General features: G+C 31.9%; 1 protein-coding gene across 1 annotated transcript in view; it reads left to right on the forward strand.

Moving 5' to 3' along the window:
- LOC107663134 (1-phosphatidylinositol 4,5-bisphosphate phosphodiesterase beta-2-like) overlaps positions 1 to 11,794 on the forward strand; it is a 39,498-nt gene that overhangs the window by 6,470 nt on the left and 21,234 nt on the right. Inside the window, 15 exon segments of the mRNA XM_016453293.1 lie at positions 230 to 309; positions 416 to 469; positions 869 to 944; positions 1,042 to 1,146; positions 1,237 to 1,393; positions 2,185 to 2,331; positions 4,784 to 4,941; positions 6,464 to 6,546; positions 6,633 to 6,717; positions 7,830 to 8,055; positions 8,208 to 8,281; positions 9,008 to 9,104; positions 10,159 to 10,243; positions 10,339 to 10,463; positions 11,489 to 11,640. Coding sequence (XP_016308779.1) covers positions 230 to 309; positions 416 to 469; positions 869 to 944; positions 1,042 to 1,146; positions 1,237 to 1,393; positions 2,185 to 2,331; positions 4,784 to 4,941; positions 6,464 to 6,546; positions 6,633 to 6,717; positions 7,830 to 8,055; positions 8,208 to 8,281; positions 9,008 to 9,104; positions 10,159 to 10,243; positions 10,339 to 10,463; positions 11,489 to 11,640 — 1,704 coding nt within the window.

The raw sequence follows: 11,794 nt of genomic DNA on the forward strand, positions 1-11,794 counted from the left end.
CACTTTTTCACTGGAGGAAGCGTTATTATGGATTATGGACTCATATTTTAGCCAGAACCAATGGTTTGAAGTTAAAACGTCTTGATGGATTTGTTTCTTACTGGAGTGTGTGGATTATTGTGATGTTTTTATCAGCTGTTTGGACTCTCATTCTGACGGCACCCATTCACTGCAGAGGATCATTTTCAGATGATCGTGTTTTTCTAATCTAAGTTTCTTCCTGGCACAGACGTGGGCAGACGACATTCTGGCTATAGCATATAACACACTGAGATCAAACGCCTGCAGACAGGTCTTCCTGGAGAAAGTGTGAGGATTTGTGCTAGTCATGACATGACAAATATTGATTTATATTCCCGATACTCTTCTGAAAATTATTTCATTGATGTTTTTCTTGTTTCTGTCTTCTTTACAGGTATGTCCGACTCTCATTGCAGACCAACAAAGATGGAAAAATTCCTGTTAAAAAGTAAGAAAAACATTGATAATAATCAGAAATGTTTCTTGAGCAGCAAATCAGCATATTAGATGATTTCTGAAGATCATGTGACACTGAAGACTGGAGTAATGATGCTGAAAATACAGATTTGATCACAGCAATCAATTATATTTTACATAACATTCACATAGAAAACCGTTCTTCTGAACACTAATAAAATTTCATATTATTGTTGTTTTTGTCTGTATCAAATAAATCATAAAAATCTTACCGACCCCAAACTTTTGAACAGTACAGCATTTGGGATGCAAGTTTCTCTTAAGAACATGTGCTAATAGGTTTATTGTTGCACATTAAAGTGATACTTGTCATTTCAGGCTAATATTTTATGTGAGATCTTCTCATAATGATCTTAATCTTTCATCTCAGCATCTTAAAGATGTTTCCAGCAGACAAGAAAAGAGTGGAAGCTGCTCTGGCTGCAGCAAATCTCCCGAAGGGAAAGGTGTGTGTGTGTGTGTGTGTGTGTGTGTGTGTGTGTGTGTGTGTGTGTGTGTGTGTGTTTATGCAGTATTTAACCATCAGTCGTCTTGTGTTGTTAGTTTGACACCATTAAGTCTGATGTGTTCACTGACGCGGCCTTCAAGACCTTCATACTCAATCTCTGTCCCAGACCTGAAATCAATGAAATCTTCACGTCCTTGTGAGTGAATGCACTCCATACGTTCATTTGACACACGCATGAGTTCATTAATGATCATGAATCAGTGTTTGATTGTGACCTCCATAGCACCAAGGGAAAGGGTTTCATGACGAAGGAGATGCTGGCCAAGTTTCTGAACGAGAAACAGCGAGATTCCCGTCTCAATGAGGAGCTGTTTCCACTCGTCAGACCCGAACAGGTGAAGAATCTCATAGAGAAATATGAGCCGAGCTCGTCCAACGCCAGCCGCGGTGAGTTCAGTTTAATCATTGATTTTTTTACAATCTAAACATGCAAGATGGATTCATATGAGATGCAGTGTTATTTTAGTATTATTGATTTAATTAACATTTTGAATGAGCTGTTTATATTTTCAGTTTTATTTATTTTTATTTTATGTGCTTTTTTCGTGTTTTTTATTTCTATTGCATTAACTTTAATTTTGTCATTTTTTAACTTTAAACTTCAACATAAATGTTTTTTTTTTTTTTCAGGTTCCAGTTTTTGTATTTTTATGTTTTTAATGTATCTTTCATTAACATTATTATTCTTACATTTATAGTATTCTTACATTTATGGATTTATGATCCACTGGCAACAGTTTTATTCATGTAAAATTAAATTAAATTAAATTAAATTAAATTAAATTAAATTAAATTAAATTAAATTAAATTAAATTAAATTAAAAAATGTATCTTATTCGAAAATTAACAATATAAAATCTAAATATACTGTAACAACAATAAAAATTATAATATAGTATAATATAATAATAATAAAAATTATAATATAGTGTAATATAATAAGAATATAATATTAATAAAAACTATATATATATATATATATATATATATATATATACATTTAAAGAACATAACTAATAAAATAATATAATATAATATAATATAATATAATATAATATAATATTTCTAAAAAACCTGTAGCTCTGTGAATGACAAAACAGTGTTTCCGAACCTGGTTGAACAAGAGGCTGTGTGACTGTATATTTGTGAAGATTCATTCAAGTTTGTTGCTGCTGCAGGTCAGATTTCTCCAGATGGTTTGATGTTTTATCTGATGGGATCTGAAACATCAGTGGTGAAACTGGACAAACTGGCCCAGAGTCACGATATGACTCAACCAATCCCACATTACTTCGTCAAATCCTCCCACAACACCTATCTCACAGGTGAGGAAAAAACCAAAACACTGAGGATTTTACAGATATTTACTTGAAAGTTATTGCTTTTATTGTTTTTAACTTGAAATGTGAAATTTCACAATACTCGATACCCATTTACGATAACAGCAATAACTAATACCTAAATAATATAAAGTTCAAACATTAAAGACAAGTACACAGTTAATAATAAAATGAGAACAAATAAACTTATTACAAGCACTAACACAAATAAATACAATAAACAAAGATAGCCTAAATAAACAGTACTTTACAATGCTTGTGAAAACTGTATTACTGTACGAAGTAAATATACACAGATACCTATTAAAGCTACATAAGTTATTTAGTTAAGACCAGAGAGAGATTCTTCCTTTTCTTTTGTTGTTTGATTAACTTTATTAACATAGGAAACAGAAGGAGGCTGCACATTGACACATTTTCTTAACTGTTTACGTTCACTTAACCGACTGTGTTTACGTGGATATTCGTCAAGACGTGCATTTTCACTCAATTTTGTCTGTATTTGCTCAAAAAGACACGAAAGAGACCTCGACTCGGTACGTGAGTGCACAGAAACAGTTGAGCCCACTTTCACGCCGTCTCGCACTTGAATGGCTTAAAATCAGTATAAAATCACCTTAATGTTTAAACTGAAGACTTAAAAACAGTGTTGGTGGTAACGCATTACAAGTAACGCGAGTTATGTAATCAGATTACTAGTAAAGTAATGCATTACTTTTTAATTTAGAAGGGAATATCTGAGTTACTTTTTCAAATAAGTAACTCCAGTTGCTTTGATTTCTCGTGTATTGAGTGACAGCTCTGGTGTTGCCATGGTGACAGAGATCAGGAGTAAGTGCAGAGCGTTGTGTGTGAACATGATCTTACTGTAGCTCTAGACTAAATATGAATTTACATGTATTTACTCATCCCACCTGCACAAAAACAGATTCAGCGTTCCTCAAAATGAATAAAAACAGTCAAATGCAAACTCAGAGTATTATACAAACCTGCGATAATTAAATATGTTAAATAAGACAAATATCATTTATGTATTTAATCCCATTTTATTAACCAATGTCTTTGGTACTGATCCGATTCAACCACACTAATAAGCAAAAATGACACATTTGTGTTTCATTTTTGTTATTGCTGAATTGTGTTGAACTTTTTCACTTTTGTTGTGAAAGGGCTATTACGTTTGTAAAATAACTACTTTTTATATAAAAAACAAACAAGCAAGCCCTGCCCAGATTTAAAAAGTAACTCAAAAGTAACATAACGCATTACTTTCCATAAAAAGTAACTAAGTGACGTAATTAGTTACATTTTTAGGGAGTAACACAATATTGTAATGCATTTAAAAACATTTCATGCATAAAAACACTTGAAAATGATAGACTTTTCTGATGAAGCAGCACTGGAACAACAGTTCAGATTATAGCTTTAGAGGGCTAAGAGGGTCTAACTACACTGCAGTTCAAAAGTTTGGGATCAGTAAGATTTTTAATGTTTTTAATGGAGTCTCTTATGCTCAACGAGGCTGTATTTATTTGATCAAAAATACAGAAAAAACAGTAATATTATGAAATATTATTGCAATTTCTAACATTGGATTCCCATTTTTATATACTTATAATTATATAATTAAAAAAATATATAGTTTATTTCTGTGATCAAAGCTGAATTTTCAGCATCATTTCTCCAGTCTTCAGTGTCACATGATCTTCAGAAATCATGTTAATATGCTGATTTATTATCAGTGCTGGAAACTGTTGTGCTACTTATTTTTTTGGAACCTGTGATACTTTTTTCTTAAAAAGAACAGCATTTATTCAAAATATAAATCTTTTCTAACAATATAAGTCTTTACTATCACTTATGACCCATTTAACACATCCTTCCTGAATAAAAGTATTAATTTCTTTAAAAAAAAATAAAGAAAAAAAATTACTGACCAAAAAACTTTTGAGTAGTAGTGTATATTGTAACACAAGATTTCTTTTTTGAATAAACGCTGTTCTTTTTAACCTTTTATTTATCAAAGAATCCTGAAAAAGTATCACAGGTCCCAAAAAACTATTTTCCAGTTTCCAGCACTGATAATAAATCAGCATATTAGAATGATTTCTGAAGATCATGTGACACTGAAGACTGCAGTAATGATGCTGAAAATACAGCTTTGGTTCACAGGAATAAATTACATTTTAAAGTATATTAAAATAGAAAACCGTTATTTTAAATTGCAATAATATTTCACAAAATTGCCGTTTTTGATCAAATAGATAAAAAAAAAAAAGCTTCTTTAAAAAACATAAAAAAATCTTACTGATCCCAAACTTTTGAACAGCAGTGTACCTCTGGCCCTGGCTTTAACACTTCTTCAACAGGTACCGTTAGTTTAGTTTTTTGGGGTAAATGAATGGATAAAACACAGTAAAGCATGTGTTGTGTGCAGCTGGGCAGCTGACGGGCGTCTCGTCTCCGGAGATGTACCGCCAGTGTCTCCTCGCCGGGTGCCGCTGTCTGGAGCTCGACTGCTGGAAGGGCAAACCTCCGGATGAAGAGCCAATCATCACCCACGGCTTCACCATGACAACCGAGATCCTCTTCAAGGTCAGTTCCTCCAATCAGAGCTCTCTCGCTTAGTCTCGCTGTGATTATGGGATGCGCAGTGGAGACTCATTATACTCAGTCAAGCTACATTTGACAGAAATCAAGACAGGTCAACTTCAGCTTTACAGCAGATTATTAATCGCTTTGATTTACTGAATCAAAACATATGTGACTCGGGACCACAAAACCAGTCATAAGGGTAAATTTTTTTAAATTGAGATTTATACATCATATGAAAGCTGAATAAATAAGCTTTCCATTGATGTATGGTTTGTTAGGATAGGACTATTTGGCTGAGATACAACTATTTGAAAATCTGGAATCTGAGGGTGCAAAAAAATCTAAATATTGAGAAAATCTTGAGAAAAAGTTCTTAGCAATGCATATTACTAATCAAAAATTAAGTTTTGATATATTTACAGTAGGAAATTTACAAAATATCTTCATGGAACATGATCTTTACTTAATGTCCTTATGATTTTTGGCATAAAAGAAAAATCAATAATTTTGACCCATACAAATATACCCCAGCGACTTAAGACTGCTTTTGTGCTGCAGGGTCAGGTATGTATAAATAACCTCAGGAAGAAGAAGCGCCCTTTAGCATACTTTTAAAAAGAGCATTTATTATGGAAATAACATACTTTAAAGGAGTATACTGTGCAGTGCAGTGTTTACGGGCGTTTAATTTACATGTTAGTTGCAATAAAAATTAGTTTAAATTTTTATTACATGCAATGAATATAATGTATTGACAAGCATTTATGGTAACTATAATATACTTTAATGTCATTTCTATTGCAACTTGTATGTCTTTAAATATATCTATTTTTTATAATGATGTTGCAATTCAGTGCGTTTAACTTACTATACAGTTAAATTATAATCAAGTATCTTAGTCAACTCAACACATCAAAATAAGTCTACTTCTTTAAAGCTTGACAAAAAATATTCCAACATCATGATTTGAAATGTACTTTTAAATAAAAATATAATTTGATTAAAATGAAATAAAATAAATGGTGACCAGTTACATGAACTAACATAAACCGGTAACACTTTACAGTAGGCTTCCATTTGTTAACATTAGTTAACTATGTTAGTTAATATCAACTAACAGTGAAAAATACTTCAAAGCACTTATTTATCTTAGCTATTTTTCATTTGAACATTTATTAAAACGTTAAAATCAAAAGCATTAAAAAACATAATGATTTAAAATGTACTTTAAAATAAAAAAACATTATTTGACATATTACAAAGTGTGGTTTTTAAAAGTATACTTAAGTTGTGTCTCTTTTTTAGTCACTTAACTGGCCTTTTATTTCATTAATATTATATTATCTACAATTTTTTTTAAATATACTTTTGAGATTTGAAGTACACTCCAAGTGCATATTAAATATGATTTTGCACACTTCTATTTCACAAGGATGAGGAAGGAAATTTCATTAAAGGGGTCATATGATGCTTTTTTAAAGATCATTATTTTGTGTATTTTACTTCATGATTATGACTTTAGGATGTGATTGAAGCGATCGCTGAGAGTGCCTTCAAAACGTCCAAGTATCCTGTTGTCCTTTCGTTTGAGAACCACGTCGATACGTAAGACACTTTTTGCTCCTCGTGCTGCAGATTTGATGCTGTGATATTTCTGATATGATATAAATGAGATCACGTGTATGTTTCAGAGTGAAGCAGCAGGAGAAGATGGCCTACTACTGCAGGACAATCTTTGGAGACGCTCTGCTCGTTGACGTACTGGACAAATATCCCGTGAGTTCAGATGTGGGGATGGTTTTGTTGGATTCAAACACTTGTGAAATATACAGTATATCTACACTGGCACAATTATTATTTTAACGTCATTCAGCAAATATACAGAGAGTTGAAATACATTTAGAATGTTGACGTTATACTCCACCGAATACTATTTTAAAAAGCATTTTGCCGATGAACATTTGAAAAATATTGAATCATTAAAAATGTAATTTGTCATACCACAGGACTATTTGAAATTGAGTAGTGAAGATAAAAATGTGATTAAAAGTAATGAAGGTAAGTCATGAAGGTATATAATAGTTAGCATGAACTACAAATAAAAAAATATATATATTTCTAAAGTTTTGACAAGTGGAGCCAAAAATGTGATTAAAAATGATAAATAAAATAAAGGGGAAATAGTTGCTCAAACTAAAATCGACAGTTTACATTAAGGTTCTGTTTGTTAACATTAGATTAGTTAACTATATTAACTAACAATATAAAAATACTTCTAAAGTAAAATAAACGGTGATCAGTTGCATTAACTAAAACGAATGTACAATAAAGATACATTTAAAGAACCATTAGTTAACGACATTAGTTAGTATGAACTAATAATAAAAACATTTATAACGCATTTAAAATGGACTAGTGGAGAAGAAAATGTGATTCTGATCAATTAAATAAAATACGATAATAAAATTAAATATAAAATACAATAAAAGGTGACCAGTTACATAAAATAAAGCAAAATAAACCAGTAACACTTTACAGTGAGGTTCAATTTGTTAACATTAGTTAACTATGTTAGTTAACATGAACTGTCAATGGATGATGCTTATAAAGCATTCATTAATCTTCGTTAATTTTCAACAGACCTGAGCTAACAATGAATGGTTGTGCTTTTATTAATTAACGTTAAAAAAGATTAATAAACACTGTAAGTTAATGTTAATGCATTAGCGAACATTAACTAATGGGACTTACCATTGGTGTTACCAATAAACTATTATAAAACGGAGAGTTCCGGTCCTTGATTCTGATTGGCTGAGCCGCAATATTGCACGCTGTTAATAGTAATTCTGTTTAACATCTCATCTAATGTTCTGTGGTTTGTTTTTCAGCTGAAGCCGGGTCATCCGATGCCGAGTCCGTCTGAGCTGATGGGTAAAATACTGATCAAGAATAAGAAAAGCAGCGCACCTGCCAGCAAACCAGAACAGGCCAAGAAAGCGTCTGGTCCAGAGCAAGCAAACGCATCTGCGGACGACTCTGAGTCCAACCAGCCGGCCGATCCAAACCAACCCGCTCCAGCTAACCCAGAGGCCAGCGACCTGCCGCATGCAGCCGGTCAGTTCATCCATTAACCAGTCCTCAAACTAGTTTGCAGTGTCAGTGGACTGTTTCTATGAAGCGTCCAAATACTTTTAGTGCTTGCGGTGTTTGTGAAGATGCTTCGACGGGCCACCAAAAAAAAAATAACAACAGTATTTTGTGTCTAACCGCTCCAGATGAGCGTGAAGAGCATGATGACCACGATGAACAGGACGAAGAGAAGATGAAGAACTCTGATGAGGTGAAGTAGATGCTGTATACTTGTAACTTCTGGCCTCTTTTGAGGAGCGTAATTGTAAGATTGAAGAAATGCACATTTTAAAACCTAAAGAAGTCACCAAGGCTGCATGTATTTGACCAAAATAAAAACAGTAAAAATTGTGAACTAGTATTACAGTTTAAAATAACCATTTTCTAATGTAATATGTGTTCAACTGTAATTTATTTCTGTGATCAAATCTGTATTTTCAGCATCATTACTCCAGTCTTCAGTGTCACATGATCTTCAGAAATCATTCTAATATGCTGATTTGCTGCTTGAGAAACATTTCTGATTATCATCAATGTTGAAAACATTTTACATTGATACATTTTATTTTTCAAGATTCTCTGATGAATTGAAAGTTCAAAAGAACAGCAATTATTTCGTCTTTTATTATGCAAATTATGATATGGTATAATAATGTACAATATATAGTACAATATAATCTTGTATAATATAATACATTATACTGGCACTTTTTGATCATTTTAATGCATCCTTGCTGAATAAAATTATTAATTTCTTTAAAAAAAAAAAAAAAAACTGTTTTTGAAGAGTAGTTTATGCTGCAGTGAAACTAATGTAGTAAAGACACTTCAATTTGCTTGTTTTCAATTTGCAAGTAATTGTCTGCTACATGTACAATGACTTCTCTTTTTTTAATCAACATCTAATGAGTCTGCATTATTTGTCATTTCCTCTCAGGGAACCGCTGGACAGGAAGTGACAGCATACGAGGAGATGTCCGCTCTGGTCAACTACGTACAGCCCAACAAATTCATCTCTTTTGAGAACGCAGCCAGTGAGTTCACGCTCATATGTGTGTGATGAATACATAATACATGCACCTGAATCTCTGAAACCTTCTCTTAGACCATATTACACAATACATATAATTACCTTTTTTTTTGCAAAAGATTCCCCTTTGAGCTATAAATATGCTAAATCAAATGTATAAACCAATAAAATGTAGTGAAATTATTTAAATTTCACCCTAGTAACACTTTCCAATAATTTCGTTTGTTAACATTTGTAATTACATTAGCTAACATGAACTACAATGAGCAATATATTTTATTAATATTTGTTGATGTTAGTTAAAAATATGATTCTTCATTGTTCATACTGACAGTGCATTAATTGATGCTAACATACGACATTGGATTTTTATTTATATTTTTATATGACTTTATTGATTTTTATATTTATCAGTTCAAGCGTTCAAGAATTAGTTCAGGCTTTAAGGGCTGCAGATTTCAGTCAAAATAAAAGTTTGATGGTTCAGTGTTTGAAAATGAAGAAATTAAATAAAAAGTATTTTTACAAGTAATGTAAATAATAATTATTATATTAGTTTTTCTTAAATGCTCATTTTTATAATACAGTGTAATATTGCGATTGTTTGTATAATTTTTTTTATATTGTTATTTAATAATAATAATTCACCCAGAAAGAATAAGATCAAAATAAAAGTTTGATGGTTTAATGATTAAAATAAATACATTAAGACAGCCACATCTATTGATATTGTAATTTTAAAGTAAAATAAAATTATTATTATTATTTATTTAATATTCAATTTTTTTTATTTTATAGTGAATAATTACAATAATAATATTTATTATTATTAATATTTAATTTATTATTATGAATAATGTTTATTTAGTATATATGTATATATATTTTATTTATTTATTTATTTTACTTTTATTATAAGAGATGAAAATGTGCTGCATAGTAGGACTGGATCTGTTGTTTTTGCCTTCTGTCCCATGATGCTTGTACGATGCTGACAAATCTCTAAAAAAGTGTTTCATACTGACTTGTTTTCACCATCTGATTCTGTCCAAATTTAGAAAAAAACAAGAGTTTTGTCATCTCTTCCTTCGTGGAAACCAAAGGGGAGAGTCTGATCGCTAAGAACGCTGTGGACTGGGTCGAGTATCCTTTACTTCTGACATGTCCTCTCAGTTAGATTCAGACTCAGTGTTTTCTGGTGTTTGGATGTCAGTGCTTTCCTAAACTGATGACTGTAGATATAATAAGAGGCAGATGAGTCGTATCTACCCTAAAGGAACCCGTGTGGACTCTTCGAACTACAGTCCACAACCCTTCTGGACCGCCGGCTGCCAGTTTGTGGCGCTCAACTACCAGACTATGGGTGAGACGAGTCAAATCACAGCCAACATTGGCAGTTTTTATGTCCCTGCAGCACAAAAGCAGTCTTAAGTCGCTGGGGTATATTTGTAGCAATAGCCAAAAATACATTGTATGGGTCAAAATTATCCATTTTTCTTTTATGTCAAAAATCATTAGGATATTAAGTAAAGATCATGTTCCATTAAGATATTTTGTAAATTTCCTACTGTAAATATATTAAAACTTAATTTTTGATTAGTAATATGCATTGCTAAGAACTTCATTTGAACAACTTTGAAGATGATTTTCTCAATATTTTGATTTTTTTGCACCCTTAGATTCCAGCTTTTCAAATATTGTCCTATCCTAACAAACCACACATCAATGGAAAGATTATTTATCCAGCTTTTAGGTTATGTATAAATCTCGATTTCGAAAAATTTACCCTTTTGACTGGTTTTGTGCTCCAGGGTCACGTTTGTTCTTATAAAAATGGGCAAGAATGTCATTACATTAGCACAGGGTTTCCCAAAACTGGGGTTCTTGAGTTGATGAAAAGTAATATTTACTCATATGTAACTTTAATATAGCTAATATTTATTTAAATCATAAAAATGTAGAATAACAATAATTAATAAAAAAAATTATAATTATTTAAAATAACTCCCACATAATATTTCTACATTTTATAAAACAATTTTTATTTGTTCACCTGAATGTCATGTGACCATCAGCTGACATCAGAGAATTGTGAACACGCATATGTGTTGTGAAATTATTGAAATATTAAATTTCAGGGATATTTCAAGTAAATATTTTGACAGCTGACAGAAAAGATTGAAAATCCCTGCCAATCGTTTCTCTTTGTTAACCTTCACTTATCTTTATCATTTGTATTTGAATATGATGAGTAACCAAATGTAAAGTGTGTAAATTGGTGCGTTTTAAAGCTGTGCACCGACCACATCAGCTCTTGTTATTAATGAAACTGATCTCCTGTCACTGTGTCTGTGGGTTTAATGGTGTGATGTGTATTTGATGCTGTAGATTTCCCCATGCAGCTCAACATGGCTCTGTTTGAGTTTAACGGCAGGACGGGTTACCTCCTCAAACACGACGTGGTCCGTCGCAGCGACAAGACGTTCGATCCCTTCACCGACAGGATTGACACCATTATCGCCAGCACTCTCACCATTAAGGTAATGCAGAAATGCTTTGGGACTTATATAGAAGAACGGTTCTATAACAATGCATTTGGCAGATACTCATATATATATATTAGTACTGTCAAACGATTAATCGTGATTAATTGCATCCAAAATAAAAGTTTTTGTTTATATAATATATGTGTGT

This window comes from Sinocyclocheilus anshuiensis, unplaced genomic scaffold, assembly GCF_001515605.1.
Source record: "Sinocyclocheilus anshuiensis isolate Anshui unplaced genomic scaffold, SAMN03320099.WGS_v1.1 scaffold767, whole genome shotgun sequence".
Classification (NCBI taxonomy): domain Eukaryota; kingdom Metazoa; phylum Chordata; class Actinopteri; order Cypriniformes; family Cyprinidae; genus Sinocyclocheilus; species Sinocyclocheilus anshuiensis.